At 43.8% G+C, this 16,686-nt stretch overlaps 1 protein-coding gene across 1 annotated transcript in view; it reads left to right on the top strand.

Annotated features, from left to right (window-relative positions):
- Positions 1-16,686, top strand: part of tmem245 (transmembrane protein 245) — a 238,093-nt gene that overhangs the window by 86,274 nt on the left and 135,133 nt on the right. Inside the window, exons 4-5 of the mRNA XM_068053069.1 lie at positions 7,411-7,620; positions 14,121-14,290. Of these exons, the coding sequence (XP_067909170.1) occupies positions 7,411-7,620; positions 14,121-14,290 (380 nt within the window). The remainder of the gene's footprint in view (positions 1-7,410; positions 7,621-14,120; positions 14,291-16,686) is intronic.

The raw sequence follows: 16,686 nt of genomic DNA, 5'->3' as shown, positions 1-16,686 counted from the left end.
TATGCAGGTCCTGCCTACTCCACCTGCTTAATATGCCGGTGAGCCATCAATTAGAGCGGAGTCAGGGCATGTTCAAGAGCTGGATGGAAACCCTTGGCAGGCCAGTTTCTGGCTCGCGGACTGTCTGTTGGACAAAACTAATGTCAATATTTATCTTAATTTCATCTTTAAGTGCCATGGGATATTTTACTGCATTCAAGAAGCAATATTAATGCAAGTTGTTAAGTCAAAATTCTAAAATGTTCCCTACCACTGGTATTAAACTAACTGACCTGTAATTAGCTGGATTATCTCAGACATTTTTTTTTTAATTGGTATTGTCCACTCTGAAGTACATATCCAATCTCGATAAAGGCCCAACATAAATTTCCAGGGGCTCCACTGTTTTTTTTTACCCCAGTTCCTTCCATTTCTTTGGATGTATCCCAGCAGGTCCCAGCACTTTTCCGATTTCCATTAAAAGCAGGGGTACCTTTGAAAACCAATCTTTTCCATGCAGCTGTACTTCAACAAAAGTGCAACACATGTCAAAATCATGTCCTCTCACATAACCAGCTTCCCTTATACATTCCTTTTGTTTATATCTTATTTCACATCTTGCCTATAATCAAATATATTTTATACTCATTCCTGCCAACACACTATCCTCTGCCAACAGGGGTCCCACCTCACCTTTAATAATCATGCTTATATTTGTAAAATATTTTACTGCTTTAGCTAATGCATTGAGGTTCTCTCCTTGTACTCCTTCGTTACTTTCCTTATTCCTTTCTTTACCTCATTCCTTACATTAGAACCATACAGCACAGAAGGCCTTTTGTGTCTGTGCTGGCTCTTTGAAAGAGCTATCTAACTCGTCCCACTTCCCCGATTATTCCCCCCCTTCCACCATAGTCCTGCAAAGTTTTCCTTTTGAAGTATTTTTTAAATTCATGCATGGGATGTGGCTGTTGCTGGCCAGGCCAGCATTTATTGCCCATCCCTAATTGCCCTTGAGAAGGTGGTGGTGAGCTGCAGTCCATTTGGGGTAGGTATATCCACAGTGCTGTTAGGAAGGGAGTTCCAGGATTTTGACCCAGCGACAGTGAAGGAACGGCAACATAGTTCCAAGTCAGGATGGTGTGTGACTTGGGGAACTTGCAGGTGGTGGTGTTTCCATGTATTTGCTGCCCTTGTCCTTCTAGTTGGTAGAGGTTGTGGGTTTGGAAGATGCTGTCTAAGGAGCCTTGGTGCGTTGCTGCAGTGCATCTTGTAGATGGTACACACTGCCACTGTGCGTCGGTGGTGGAGGAGTGAATGTTTGTAGGTAGGGTGCCAATCAAGCGGGCGGCTTTGTCCTGGATGGTGTTGAGCTGCTTGTGTGTTGGAGCTGCACCCATCCAGGCAAGTGGAGAGTATTCCATCACACTCCTGACTTGTGCCTTGTAGATGGTGGACAGGCTTTGAGGAGTCAGGAGGTGAGTTACACACCTCAGGATTCCTAGCCTCTGACCTGCTCTTGTAGCCACGGTATTTATATGGCTACTCCAGTTCAGTTTCTGGTCAGCGGTAGCCCCGGGATGCTGATTGTGGGGGATTCAGCGATGGTAATGCCTTTGAATATCAAGGGGAGATGGTTAGATTCTTTCTTGTTGGAGATGGTCATTGCCTGGCACTTGTGTGGCATGAATGTTACTTGCCACTTAGCAGACCAAGCCTGGATATTGTCCAGGTCTTGCTGCATTTCTACACGGACTGCTTCAGTATTTGAGGAGTCACGAATGGTGCTGAACATTGTGCAATCATCAGCGAACATCCCCACTTCTGACCTTATGATTGAAGGAAGGTCATTGATGAAGCAGCTGAAGATGGTTGGGCCTAGGACACTACCCTGAGGAACTCCTGCAGTGATGTCCTGGAGCTCAGATGATTGACTTCCATCTGATGATTGACCGCCAACAACCACAACCATCTTCCTTTGCGCTGGGTATGACTCCAACCAGCGGAGGTTTTCCCCCTGATTCCCATTGACCTCAGTTTTGCAAGGGCTCCTTGATGCCATACTCAGTCAAATGTTGCCTTGATGTCAAGGGCATTCACTCTCGCCTCATCTTTTGAGTTCGGCTCTTTTGTCCATGTTTGAACCAAGTCTGTAATGAGGTCAGGACCTGAGTAGCCCTGGCGGAACCCAAACTGAGCATCACTGAGCAGTTTATTGCTAAGCAAGTGCCGCTTGATGGCACTGTTTATGACACCTTCCATCACTTTACTGATGATTGAGAGTAGGCTGATGGGGCGGTAATTGGCCGGGTTGGACTTGTCCTGCTTTTTGTGTACAGGACATACCTGGGCAATTTTCCACATTGCAGGGTAGATGCCAGTGTCGTAGCTGTACTGGAACAGCTTGGCTAGGGGCGCGGCAAGTTCTGGAACACAGGTCTTCAGTACTATTGCCGGAATATTGTCAGGGCCATAGCTTTTGCAGTATCCAGTGCCTTCAGTCGTTTCTTGATATCACGCGGAGTGAATCGAATTGGCTGAAGTCTGGCATCTATGATGCTGGGGACTTCAGGAGAAGGCCGAGATGGATCATCAACTCGGCACTTCTGGCTGAAGATTGTTGCAAATGCTTCAGCCTTTTCTTTTGCACTGATGTGCTGGGCTCCCCCATCATCGAGGATGGGGATATTTGTGGAGCCACCTCCTCCAGTTAGTTGTTTAATTGTCCACCACCATTCACGGTTGGATGTGGCAGGACTGCAGAGCTTGGATCTGATCCGTTGGTTATGGGATCGCTTAGCTCTGTTTCGCGTATGCTGCTTACGCAGTTTGGCATGCAGATAGTCGTGTGTTGTAGCTTCACCAGGTTGACACCTCATTTTGAGGTATGCCTGGTGCTACTCCTGGCATGCCCTCCTGCACTCTTCATTGAACCAGGTTGGTCTCCTGGCTTGATGGTAATGGTAGAGTGGGGGATATGCCGGGCCATGAAGTCACAGATTGTAGTTGAGTATAATTCTGCTGCTGCTGATGGCCCACAGCGCCTCATGGATGCCCAGTTTTGCATTGCTAGATCTGTTTGAAATCTATCCCATTTAGCACGGTGGTAGTGCCACACAACATGATGGAGGGTATCCTCAATGTGAAGGCGGGACTTTGTCTCCACAAGGACTGTGCAGTGGTTACTCCTACCAATACTGTCATGGACAGATGCATCTGCGGCAGGCAGATTGGTGAGGACGAGGTCAAGTACGTTTTCCCTTCTTGTTGGTTCCTTCACCACCTGCCGCATACCCAGTCCAGCAGATACGTCCTTAGGACTTGGCCAGCTCGGTCAGTAGTGGTGCTACCGAGCCACTCTTGCTGATGGACATTGAAGTCCCCCACCAGAGTACATTTTGGGCCCTCGTCACCCTCCGTGCTTCCTCCAAGTGCTGTTCAACATGGAGGAGTCCTGACTCATCAGCTGAGGGAGGGCGGTAGGTGGTAATCAGCAGGCGGTTTCCTTGTCCATGTTTGATCTGATGCCATGAGACTTCATGGGGTCCAGAGTCGATATTGAGAACTCCAGTGCAACTCCCTCCCTACTGTATACCACTGTGCCACCAGCCGGTAGGACAGGACATACCCGGGGATGGTGATGGCAGTGTCTGGGACATTGTCTGTAAGGTATGATTCCGTGAGTATGACTATGTCAGGCTGTTGCTTGACTAGTCTGTGGGACAGCTCTCCCAACTTTGGCATAAGTCCCCAGATGTTAGTAAGGAGGACTTTGCAGGGTCGACAGGGCTGGATTTGCCGTTGTCGTTTCCAGTGCCTAGGTCGATGCCGGGTGGTCCGTCCGGTTTTATTTTTATTGACTTCGTAGCGGTTAGATACAACTGAATGGCTTGCTAGGCCATTTCAGAGGGCATGTAAGAGTCAACTGTATTGCTGTGGGTCTGGAGTCACATGTAGGCCAGACCAAGTACGGACAGCAGATTTCCTTCCCTAAAAGACATTAGTGAACCAGATGGGTTTTTACAACAATGGTTTCGTGGCCATTGTTAGATCATTAGACTAGCTTTTAATTCCAGATTTATTAATTGAATTCAAATTCCATTGTGGTGGGATTTGAACCCATGTCTCCAGAGCAATACTCTGGGTTACTAGTCCAGTGACAATACCACTACGCCACTGTCTCCCCCTATATATCAATCTCCTTTTGAAAGTTACTATTAAATGTGCTTCCACCACCCTATCAGGCAGTGCATCTAGATCGTCATAACTTGCTGCATTTAAAAAAATCTCATCTCATCTCTGATTCTTTTGTCAATTATCTTCTGGTTACCAGTGCAATTGCCAGTGAAAACAGTTCTGCTGCCTTTGCTTTATTAAAACCCTCATGATTTTGACCACCTCTCTCAAATCTCCCTTTAACCTTCTCTGCTCTAAAGCAAACCCCAGTTTCTCTAGCCTCTCCATGTAACTGAAGTTCTGCATCCCTCGTACTATTCAAGTAGATCTCCTCTGCATCCTCACCAAAGGCCTTGACATTCTTCTTCAAGTGTGGTGCCCAGAATTGGCCACAATACTCCAGCTGAGCCCTAATTGGTGTTTTATAATGCTTTCGCATAACTTCCTTGTTTTTCTACCCTCTGCCTCTATTTATAAAGCCAAGGTGCTTGTATTTTTAACAGCCTTTTCAACTTGTCCTGCCACCTTCAAAGACCTCTCCGGTCTCTCTCTCCCTGCACCCTGTTTAAAATTGTACCATTTACTTTATATTGCCTCTTGGCATTGTTCCTACCAAAATGAATCACTTCACACTTCTCTGAATCTGCCATGTGTTTGCCCATTTCACCAGCCTGTACATGTCCTCCTGGAGTCTGTTACTGTCCTCATTGTTACTTACTACATTTTCAGGTCTTGTGTCATCTGCAGACTTTGAAGTGATGCCCTGTATAATCAATTCCAGGTCATTAATATATATCAAAAAGAGCAGGGGTCCCAACACTGGCCTCGGGGGCGGGGAGCAGGGGAACACCAATGCACATTTCCCTCCAGTCTGAAAAACAGCTGTTCACTAATCACTGCTTTCTATACTTTAGCCGATTATTTATCCACGTAGCCACTGGCCCTTCAATCCTCTAGGCTTCAATTTTGCTAATATGTCTATTATGTGATACTTTATCAAATGCTTTTTGAAAGTCCATATACACATCAATGGCACTACCCTCATCAACCCTCTCTGTTACTCCATCAGAAGATTTCAAATCAAGTTAGTCAAACACTATTAGCCTTTAACAAATCAGTGCTGGCTACAATTTATTAACCCATATTTTTCCAAGTGTCACTTAGTTTTGTCCTGTATTATTGTGTCTCAATTTCCCCACTACCAACTTTAGGCTGACTGGCCTATAGATACTGGGTTTATCCCTCTCCCTTTTATTGAACAGGAGTGTAAAATTTGTAACCCTACAGTCCTCTGGCACCACTCCCCCATCTAAGGAGGATTGAAAGGATGTGATCAGAGTCTGTGCAATTTCTACCCTCACTTCCCATAGTAACCTAGCATGCATCCTATCCAGACTGGATGAATTTTTTCTACTTTGAGTGCTGTCAACCTTTTAACCTCCTCTTTATTTTATCCCATCCAATTTCTCTACCACCACCTCCTTTACTGTGACACTGACAGTATCCTCTTTGAAGGCCCCCATTGCTCATTTACTGTTTTGCCTGCCAATGTTTGATTCTAATCCACCTGGACCTGATCCCAGTTCAACTCACTGAAATTAGCTTTCCTCCAGTTGTGTATTTTCACATTTGACTTTTCATAGCTGCTGTAAACCTAATGACATGGTGATCACTGTTCCCCAAATGTTCCCCACAGAAACGTTCCAACACTACTTCCTTGCTTGTTGGGCTAGAAATACATCGATCAAGAAAATTTTGTTGTATGTATTTCAGGAATTCCTCCCTCTCTTTGCCCTTTACACTATTCTTTTCCTAGTCTCTATTAAAATAATTAAATCCCCTATTATCACATTGAAATTTTTGCATCTTCCTGTAATTTACCTGAAAATATGCTTCTCCATCTCTTCCTCATTATTTGGTGGCCTATAGTATAGACTCAGCAACATGATAGCTCCTTTATTGGTCCTCAATTTCTAACCAAATAGATTTTTCTCTTTGAATCTAAGTACATCACCCCCTTGCTAATACTGTAACAGTATATTGGATCAATATTGCCACCCTGCCTAATTTTTAGTTTCTCCATCTTTTTGAATAGATTGTAGCCAAGATTATTAAGTGACCATTTCTCCCCTTGTATGAGCCAGGCCATCGGTATTGCCACTACTTGTATCTGCAGTTCATCAACCTTATTTACCACGCTCTGTTTATTTATGCACATGCACTCTGTACCCATCCTAGTCTGCTTCACATTTCCCTCCTGTCTGATCCCTCCTATCTTTGAGCTCTTTATGTTGTTTGTCTCTTCCAGTCCTTGATAAACTTGTATCTCCTTTGTAATGCTTTATCCTGTTGCCCCTCCCCCACACAAATTAGTTTAAATCCTCCTCCGCAGCACTAGTTGCCTGTGAGGACATTAGTCCCAGCCCTGTTGAGGTGCAACCCCATCCGTTTTGTACAGGCCACTCCTGCCCCAGAACTGGTCCCAATGGCCCAGGAATATGAAGCCCTCCCTCCTGCGCCATTTCTCCAGCTACACAATAGCCTGCCTTACTGCTGCTGGCATGTGGCACTGGGTGCAATCGAGATTACTACCTCGAGGTCCTGCTCTTTAGCTTTCTCCTTAACTCCTGAAACTCTGCCTGTAGGACCTCAATCTTTTTCATACCTGTCATTGGTTCCAACATGGACCACAGCCTGTGGCTATTCCCCTCCCCCCGATGGCAAAATGTTCTGCACCTATTCAGTGATCATATGATCTAATTCATTGAGGGGAATTGAGACAAATGATCCAGGCAAATTGTTCACTGTGGTGACCTATTCATATACCTGAGGATGCAAGTTAAAGTTAAGAGTAAGAATAGAACTTTTTTTAGCCAAAGAGGAATTATTGTAGAATACATTGCCGTGAAAAACCATTAGAGCAGACAACATAAAAGTCAAGATCAGGTGTGTTTATGGAGATACAGATTAACGGAATCGTTCAGAAGATGGGTAGCTGGGTTAATGCATGAAAGCGGGACATACCTGAAGTCCAATAACTTTCTTTTTTCCGTTTCTAAAGTTCTTGTGTTCTGAAAGTGAGCGATCCATCTTGTGATCAGTTGAAATTTGGCAGCTTTGTTGTTTTAATAAATTTGGAGCCACTCTGTTGACCAGACTTAAATGAAGTGGTAATGTTAGTACTATTTATAGACACTAGTAAAGGTCCCATTGCTGATTTAAATGTATGTGGTAATGTATTTTTTTTCTCATTAGGATCAGTTGAAACTAGAGACTTCAGTTCGTCATCCTCTTCCTCCTCGTCCTCATACACTCCATTAGGAATACCAAGACCTGTAATAGTATCTTTTATGAAGAAGAAGAAAACAAGTGACATCTATTTTGTGATGCTTGTCTGGGCTATTGCTATTGTACAGATCTGGCTGAACCTTTGGATACTCGAGTTGCTCCCAGTACCAGTGGCTGGTAATATTTTTGATCCTGTCACACCTCTACCCCACATTCCTTTGACTAGTCTTCTATACATCTCTTCTTGACTATGCCATTGGCTACTGAGCCTTTGCCCCTCTGGGCCCTTACGCTCAGGGATTCCCTCCCTATATCCCTTCGTCTCTCTTCTCCTTTAAGGCCCAGCTTAAAATCCACCTCATTGACGAAGCTACCCTCTAATCTCGTTTTTTCTTGGCATGTTTTTTTGTTTGAGTAAACCCCTGTGAAGTGTTTTTCTGCATTAAAGGTGCTGTATAAACGCAAATTGTTAGTTTAACAGGCCTTATGAATTCAGTCTTTAGAAATGTCAAAATCTGTTGAGATTTGATGGACAGCTGTGAATTGTAGGATTTGTCTGGACCTGGCCCTGAATGGATAAAGTGCCGAAAGCAGGTCAGTTAAATTGAATTCCATGGGTTGTCCCTTTTGATCTCTTCCAGGATCTCCTTCCAGATTCCCCAGCTATACATGCACTGAGATGGTAGTCAGGTGACTACTCGGGTCTGTTTGCATGTGGCTCCCTGATCTCTTTACTTATTTTCTGCTTTGTACTTCTCCTTAGCAGCATATTTGTTATTGGGAACTGAATAAATGCATTCCACCACCATGGGTTATTACACTTTGGTATGGCAACTCATTGGCATCACTGTCTTAAGTAGTATATATGCAGTTCTCCCAATGGCAGTGCATTTAGGCAGTTAGTAGCTAAGCCTTGCATATCTGGAAGCCTCTAATTGGATCCTTTTACTCTGCTGAGTTAACTGAACCAGAGTGGCACAGGTGCTATTCTAATGGGCTTGCATGCTGATGGATTAGTGAGGGGAAAATTCATTGTGTCTGTTCTGATCATTATCCAGTGATTGCTATTTGAAATGTACATATGTGGATGTTGGATGAGAGCAAGGTTGAGCTTAGCATGGGATGTGTGCGTCACTGGCTAGGTCAGCATTTATTGCCCATCCCTAATTGCCCTTGAGAAGGTGGTGGTGAGCTGCTGCCTTGAACCATTGCCGTCCTTGGGGTGCACGTACGCCAACATTGCTGTTAGGAAGAGAGTTCCAGGATTTTGACCCAGCGACAGTGAAGGAACGGCGATGTGATTCCAAGTCAGTATGGTGTGTGGCTTGGAGGGGAACTTGCAGGTGGTGGTGTTCCCATGCATCAGCTGCCCTTGTTCTAGGTGGTAGAGGTCCCGGGTTTAGAAGGTGCTGTCGAAGGAGCCTTGGTGAGTTGCTGCAGTGCATCTTGTAGATGGTGCAGACTGTTGTCACTGTGTGTTGATGGTGAAGGGAGTGAATGTTGAAGGTGGTGGGTGGGGTGCTAATCAGGCAGGCGCTTTGTCCTGGATGGTGTCGAGCTTCTCGAGTGTTGTTGGAGCTGCACCCATCCAGGCAAGTGGAGAGTATTCCATCACCCTCCTGACTTGTGCCCTGTAGATGGTGGACAGACATTGGTGAGTCAGGAGGTGAGTTACTCGCCGCAGAATTCCCAGCCTCTGACCTGGTCTTGTAGCCACCAGTATATGTGTGGCTGGTCCAGTTCAGTTTTTGGTCAGTGGTAACCCAGGATGTTAATGGTAATGCCATTGAACGTCAAGACGAGATAGTTAGATTTTCTCTTGTTTAAGATAGTCATTGCCTGGTATTTGTGTGGAGCAAATGTTACTTGTCACTTATCAGCCCAAGCCTGGATGTTGTCCAGGTCTTGCTGCAGTATCTGAGGAGTTGCAAATGCTGCTAAACATTGTGCAATTATAAGTGAACATCCCTGCTTACGGTGGAGGGAAGGTCATTGATGAAACAGCTGAAGATGGTTGGGCCTAGGACGCTACCCTGAAGAACTCCTGCAGAGATGTCCTGGGACTGAGATGATTGACCTCGAACAACCACAACCATCTTCATTTGTGCTAGATATGACTGCAACCGGTGGAGAGTTTTCCCCCGATTCCCATTTATTCCAGTTTTGCTAGGGCTCCTTGATGCCACACTTGGTCAAATTCCACCTTAATGTCAAGGGCAGTCACTCTCAATTCACCTCTGGAGTTCAGCTCTTTTGTCCATGTTTGGACCAAGGCTGTAATGAGGTCAGGAGCTGAGTGGCCCTGGCACAACCCAAGCTGAGCATCAGTGAGCAGGTTATTGCTGAGCAAGTGCCGTTTGATTGCATTGTCCTTCCATTGCTTTGCTAATGATTGAGAGTAGACTGATGGGGCAGTAATTGGCTGGGTTGGATTTGTCCTTTTTATGTACAGGACATACCTGGTCACTTTTCCACATTGCTGAGTAGATGCCAGTGTACTGGAACAGCTTGGCTAGGGGCGCGGCTAGTTTTGGAGCTGCTATTGCTGGGACGTTGTCAGGGTTGACACGGCTGGGTTTGCCAGTGACTAGGTTAATGCCGGGTGGTCCATCTGATTTCATTCCTTTTGTTAGACTTCATAGTGGTTTGATACAATTGAGTGGCTTGCAAGGCCATTTCAGAGAGCATTTAAAAGTCAGCCACATTGCTGTGGGTCTGGAGTCACCTCAAGGCCAGACCAGGTAAGGACGGCAGATTTCCTTCCACAAAAGGACATTAGTAAACCAGATGGGTTTTTAGAACAATTGCCAATGGTTTTACGGTCACCATTAGACTAGCTTTCTAATTCCAGATTTATTAATTGAATTCAAATTTCACCATCTACCATGGTGGGATTCAAACCCATGTCCTCAGAGCATTCGCCTGGGACATTACCACTACGCCTCCCCTACTTTCCCAAGTTTCACAGTTGATTCATGGCCACTTGGGTGAGGTTATTGCAGTGGATGACCAATGCCCATACAAAAAAGAACAACTTGCATCTGTGGAACCTTGTTTGTGTCGTCACGTCCCAAAGCACTTCACAGTCTAAGAATTATTTTTGAAGTGTAGTCAGTTATGTGAGCAAGTGTGGCAGTCCCTGAAAAGTTATTGAAATAAGTAACCATTTAATGGATGTTATTTTGGCCAAAGGGTGAAAACAGTTGCTAAATGAGTGCAGTGCTAATGAGACATGCCTGTTTAAAATCTGGATTTAGCATGCAGTTTTGGTCCTAGTTGCTGGTTATCATCGTTTGAACTTGCCAGGAGGTGCTAAACCATGAACCTATGGACCTACCCTCAAATATAATTTTTTCTTGACATCCATTTTTGTTTGAGCAAGCCCTTTTGAAGTGCCTTTCTGCATTAAAGGTGCTGTATAAATGCAAATTATTATTCATAAGGCGACAGGCCTTATGAATAATCATTTAGTCCTTAGAAATTTAAAAATCTGTTCAGATTTGATGGACCTGACCCTTAATGGATCAAGTTGCAGGAAGGAAAGAGCCCATTTCATCCTCCTATTGATCGCTCCTACTGCAGCTGGTGCTGCTCTGTCTGGCCTCATTTCCTTGTCCCATTCCCTTTCCAGACCAATCCATCTTCTCTTCCTGGTCTCCGTGCTAACTGAAATTGTACATTGTTCTCTCTTGTCGATTATTGTGTGTCTTGCTTTCAAAACTGCCATCTTCACTCTCCCCAAAAAAAAAACCTTCATCTCCTTTGTCCTTGCAAACTCAAATTGTCGCAGGGCTGGAACTCTGAAATAAAAACAGAAAATGCTGTAAATCTTGCACTTCAGATAGCATCTGTGCAGAGAGGAAGGTAGAGTTAATGTTTAAGGTTGGTGACTTTTTGTGCATGTTTTCAGCATTTTCTCTTTCAGATCTCCACCTTCCCTTTCCTCTTAAATCTTTTAACAAAGTGGTGCCTCCCAAATTTGTGCCCATCTTCCTTCATGTTCGTATCTACTCTTGACACAGCACTGAAATGGCCTTAATCAAAGTTACATAGTATTCTCTGTGACTATTCATGGTGCATTATCTCACTTTGACTTCTCTGCAGCATTTCCCTTAGTTGACCACACTACTTTCTTCCTATGCCTGTCCTCTATTGTCCAAATAAGTGTGACTGTCCTTGCTAGTTTCCATTTTTAGCTATCTGAGCATCTTCAGATTTGCTTCTTACCACCCTCATACCATTCCCTCTGGTGTCTGCCAAGGATGTATATTTCTGCCTTTCTTTTGCCTCATCAACATGCTGCTCTTTGGCAACATGATTCAGGGACAAGTCATATTCCACATGTATGCTGATGATATCCTGCTGTACCTCTCCCAACAACTATCTTGGCCCCTCTATGTTGTCAGTTGGATTGTGTTTTCCTTCAAATAAATAGTGGGAAGCCATCACCTTTTGCATGGCCACTGATTCATCCTGTTCCCCTTAGCCTGACTGTTTGGCATTTGACCCCCGAGTTGAGGTTCCAACCCTCATCCTTTCCAATATGCAGACCACCTACTTCCACCTCCATAACATCAGCCATATCTACTTTGTCTCAGCCCACCTGCTAAACCAGTCATCTCTGCCTTTTGTCACCTCCAGACTCAACTATTCCAATGCTGTTCTGGGAGGCCTCCCATCCTTCACCCAGCATAAATTTCAGCTCTTGAAAACTTTGCTACCTGTTATAACCAAGGCGGGTGTAATGCACTGTTAATTCAATCCCACTACTCCAGAGGTCATGGCATATTAGTAAAATTTCCCACCTACTGGAAAGCAGCCAAATTAATCTCACTATTTGTCCCCCAGAATAAAACACACCAAACCAGGTTTCTTTAAAACAACAAAATTAATTATTTATTAATAAACTAAATCTTAAACAATAATGAGATAAATCTACATATGAAAAGTTGTTATAACTCTTTATTCTTCCTGACTCCCCCATGTACACGTACATATAAAAAAAAACAGTTAACCAGTTTTAAAAGGATGTTTATAGATTACAACTGTTTCTTAGGAATAATAAAATAACTGGGTTGTAACGTTCTGGTAGGATATTTTCCAGAGTCGAATAGTCGGATTCCACTGGAAGTCTCACCAGGCAAGGTTAATGAACAGTCTGTGATGGGTAGGTGTTCACGGCACTTTGTCTGCAGCAGGCGTCACACAGATCTTTCAGCAAAGGGTATAACAACAGATCTACTTGGGTTTTGAAATAGCAGTCGAACAATAGAAGCTTTCTTGATATTTCAGGACCTCTCAAAGCGGAAGAAGCAACAGGAATCACTCCTGAGGCAGAGATTTTTCAGAGACTAGGGGCAATAGGAGTCTGCTACCTTTTAAAATGCAGGGTTTTCTCTCAGCAAAGGAGCCTTTCTCCACAGAGAGCAGCAACTCTTTTCCTGTGTCTTTTCCTTTCCACAGGTCTTCTCCAGGCAGTCCACAGCCACCACCTCAAATGTAGAATTTCTTTTTACAAGAGATGCAAGCCTTTTTCAGCAAATAGGTCTTTTTTGTCTAGTCTGCAAATATGGGTCCCAGCCAGCTCACTGCTAGCTGCTTCCAGCTCCCTGGTCTTTTCTCACACTGCAAAACTGAAACTTTAACTCTAACAATCAAGTCATGTGACAAGAAGATTTATGACTCTCATTTTCCTGTTGAGTTGCTTGGAAACGAGTGCCTTGCAGTCTGGGTCACTCAGTTCAAACGCCAAGTTTCAGCAGTCATTGTTCACAGAGAAAAATCCTTTTTCTCAGTTTTTAAAAGTACACAGAATTCTTAGCTTTCAAATTTTAAAAAAATCCAAACACTTGTGACATACCCGTATTCCATCCTGCACCAAATCTCACTCATCCATGACCCCATACCTCAAATTTAAAACGGTCATCTTTGTGCTTAAGTCCATTTCTGTGTCTGTAATGCCTCTGCCTTGCACCTACTTGGGCCTCTAATACAGACCCCCTCCCTTTATCCAACATTGGTAGCTGAGCCTTTCCATCTAGGCTCTTCCTCTGAATTCCCTCCTGAAAGCTCCCTGACTCTCAATTTCCCTCTCCTCTCAAAGTTACCTCTTTAACAAAACCTTTAATCATCTGTCATAATTTCTTCTTGGCTCGGTATATAATAAATCTGGAATTAAAAAGCTAGTCTAATGGTGACCGTGAAACCATTGTTGATTGTTGTAAAAACCCTTCTGGTTCACTAATGTCCTCTGGGAAGGAAATCTGCCGTCCTTACCTGGTCTGGCCTACCTGTGACTCCAGATCCATGGCAATGTGGTTGACTCTTAAATGACCTCTGAGATGGCGTAGCAAGCCACTCAGTTCAAGGGCAATTAGGGATGGGCAGTAAATGCTGGCCATGCAGTGGCGCCGACATCCCATGAACAAATAAAAAAATATATTTTCGTCTGGTTAAGCATCTGTGAAGTGTCTTGGCATGTCTTTCTATGAGAAAAGTGTTCCAGGTATGCAAGTTGTTGTTGAGATGCAATACAGCCACTATTCCATTTGAAATGGAAGACCAACAATGAAATTGAACCAATTAAGCAACATAGAAATAAATTGTCATTGCTGAATTTGTTTTTAGCTGTTTACGGTTATATTTTTATGAAGTATTCTTAATCCTTTTTTTGATAGTTTGGGGACTTAAGAAATTGGTCCTACGCTTTGGATTAATGAACTTTGCAGAGAGACATCTTAGTAGCTATTGGAAGATTCTGTCCACCTTTGTTAAAGAAAGACAGGATGCTCTGGCTCCGAGACCAATCCGAGGACTCGGAAGAATCATTGTAAAAGCTGACAGCAAGGTATTTTTTTTTCTATCATCTTCTGATTAAATGGTTTGAGTGTCCCCTCTTTGTCTCGTTGATTGACAGGACAGGGAGGATTCTTCTGTTGCTGTTGAGGAAACTGCTTGGAGATGCGCAAAAGGGCTGACGGCTAACATGCGAGTCCATTTTTTTCTGCTTTCCTCCCACCTGATAAATGCCACCTCTATCTGCAAGCAATTTTAAACATCATTAAATAGTTCAAAATTAGATTTTTTTTTAAAGATCCATGTTCAAAGACAGGCTGAATGATCCCGAGGGACTGCCTAAGAAGAAAAGAAAGAACAATAATGAATTGGTTATGTATGAATTGCTACAATGCATGCATTTCAAGTGCTATTTTTTTTAGAGCTGTCTCAAACTTGCCTTCCTCTTCCCATCCTCATCTCCCTCTTCCATGCTCAAGTAGGAAATGATATTCATAAGAAATTTTAGTTGAAAATTAAAGCAATTTTCACGTAAAGACAACTGTCCAAGCTAGTTTTGAGCGTAATTCTCAAATCTACATCCTTGTATTTTGCAAAATGAATCCTGGTGCATTGAAGCAACAAGGGTTGTATAAGATTCATATTGCTTAAGTGAAAGGTCTTCATATATTCAACAGAATAATAATACTCTGTAATTGCCTCTGATTTCTTTTGACAACATGTCCAAAATCTCTACTGAGGGGCACAGAATTTGTTGGAGTTGATTCATCAAGTCACCAGATGTTCTGCAATTGTGCATTTTTAGTTTAATACTTTTAAATATATTAAATAGTAAGATTTATTTTTATTATCTGTGTAGTATTAACCTGAACATTCGGGAGTAAAAGAATGGAACATATTCTGCATTCCAGTGGCTGGTCGCAAAAACTAATGCCCTTCCTTCACCCGCTGTGTCAAAGATCCATCCAGTTCTCTCTCGTGTATTTCCACAGGCAGAGTAGAAGAACTAGGCAGGTAGTGCAGGAGTCCCCTAGGTCCATCTCCCTCTCTAACTGATTTTCCTCTTTGGACACTGTCAGGGGAAGATGGTTTCTCGGGAATGCTGCAAGAGCCAAGTCTTTGGCAGCACGTGTGGCTCAACTGCGCAGGAGGGGTGGAAAAAGAGTGGGAGAGCTATAGTGATAGGGGATTCTATCGTAAGGGGCAGAGATAGGCATTTCTGTGGCCGCAAATGTGACTCCAGGATGATATGTTGCTTCCCTGGTGCTAGGGTCAAGGATGGCACGGAGCGGCTACATGACATTCTGAAGGGGGAGGGTGAACAGTCAGAGGTTGTGGTACACATTGGTACCAACGACATAGGTAGAAAGAGGGATAAGGTCCTGCAACTAGAATTTAGGGAGCTAGGTAGCAGATTAAAAAGCAGGACCTCAAAGGTTGCAATCTCTGGATTACTCCCGGTGCCACATGCTAGTGAGTATAGGAATAGGAGGATAGAGCAGATGCCTGAAAAGATGGTGCAGGAGGGAGGGCTTTAGTTTCCTGGATGACTGGGTCTGTTTATGGTGAAGGGGTTGCACCTGAACCGGAACGGGACCAACATCCTTGCAGAGTGGTTTGCTAGTGCTGTTTTGGGGGTGGGGGGGAAGAGAGAAGGAGGTTAAACTAATTTGGCAGGGGGATGGGATACAGAATGGAGGTACAGTAGGGGGTGATGCACAGCCAAATATAGAAGAGAAACTAAGTCAGTCTGGAAGGCAGAGCAAATATAGACCTGTTAAGGCACGTGAATAATGCAAGGCTGGATTACATCTATTTTAACGCAAGGAGTCTTAACAAGTAAGGCAGATGAATTGAGGGTGTTAATTAACACATGGGAATATGATATTATTGCTATCACAGAGACATGGTTGAGTTAAGGGCAGGACTGGCAGCTCAATATTCCAGGATATAGAATCTTTAGGCGTGACGGGGATGTAAAACAGGAGGTGGCATTGCACTATTGATCAAGGAGTCAATTACTGCAGTAAGGAGGGATGATATCTTAGAAGGTTCCTCAAATTAGGCCATATGGGTAGAATTTAAAAACTAAAAGGGGGCAATCACTTGGCTGGGAGTGTACTACAGGTCTCCAAACAGTCAGGGAGAGATAGGGGAGCAGATATGTAGGCAAATCTCAGGTGTAAAAATAATAGGGTAATAGGGTATTTCAACTTGCCCAATTTTAACTGGGATAGTCTTAGTGCAAAAGGCTTAAAGGGAGCAGAATTCTTAAAGTGCATCCAAGAGAGCTTTTGAGCCAGCATGTAGAAAGTCCTGCGAGAGGGGGCGGTACTGGACCTAATCCTAGGACATGAAGCCGGACAAAAGTGGTGTAAGTGTCAGTGGGGGAGCATTTTGGGATAGTGACCATAACTCTAAGATTTAAGGTAGTTATGGAAAAGGACA

This window comes from Heterodontus francisci, chromosome 2 (assembly GCF_036365525.1).
Source record: "Heterodontus francisci isolate sHetFra1 chromosome 2, sHetFra1.hap1, whole genome shotgun sequence".
NCBI classification, from domain to species: Eukaryota; Metazoa; Chordata; class Chondrichthyes; order Heterodontiformes; family Heterodontidae; genus Heterodontus; species Heterodontus francisci.
The sequence above is the reverse complement of the archived record's forward strand: the minus strand, read 5'-3'. Positions and strand labels throughout refer to the sequence as shown.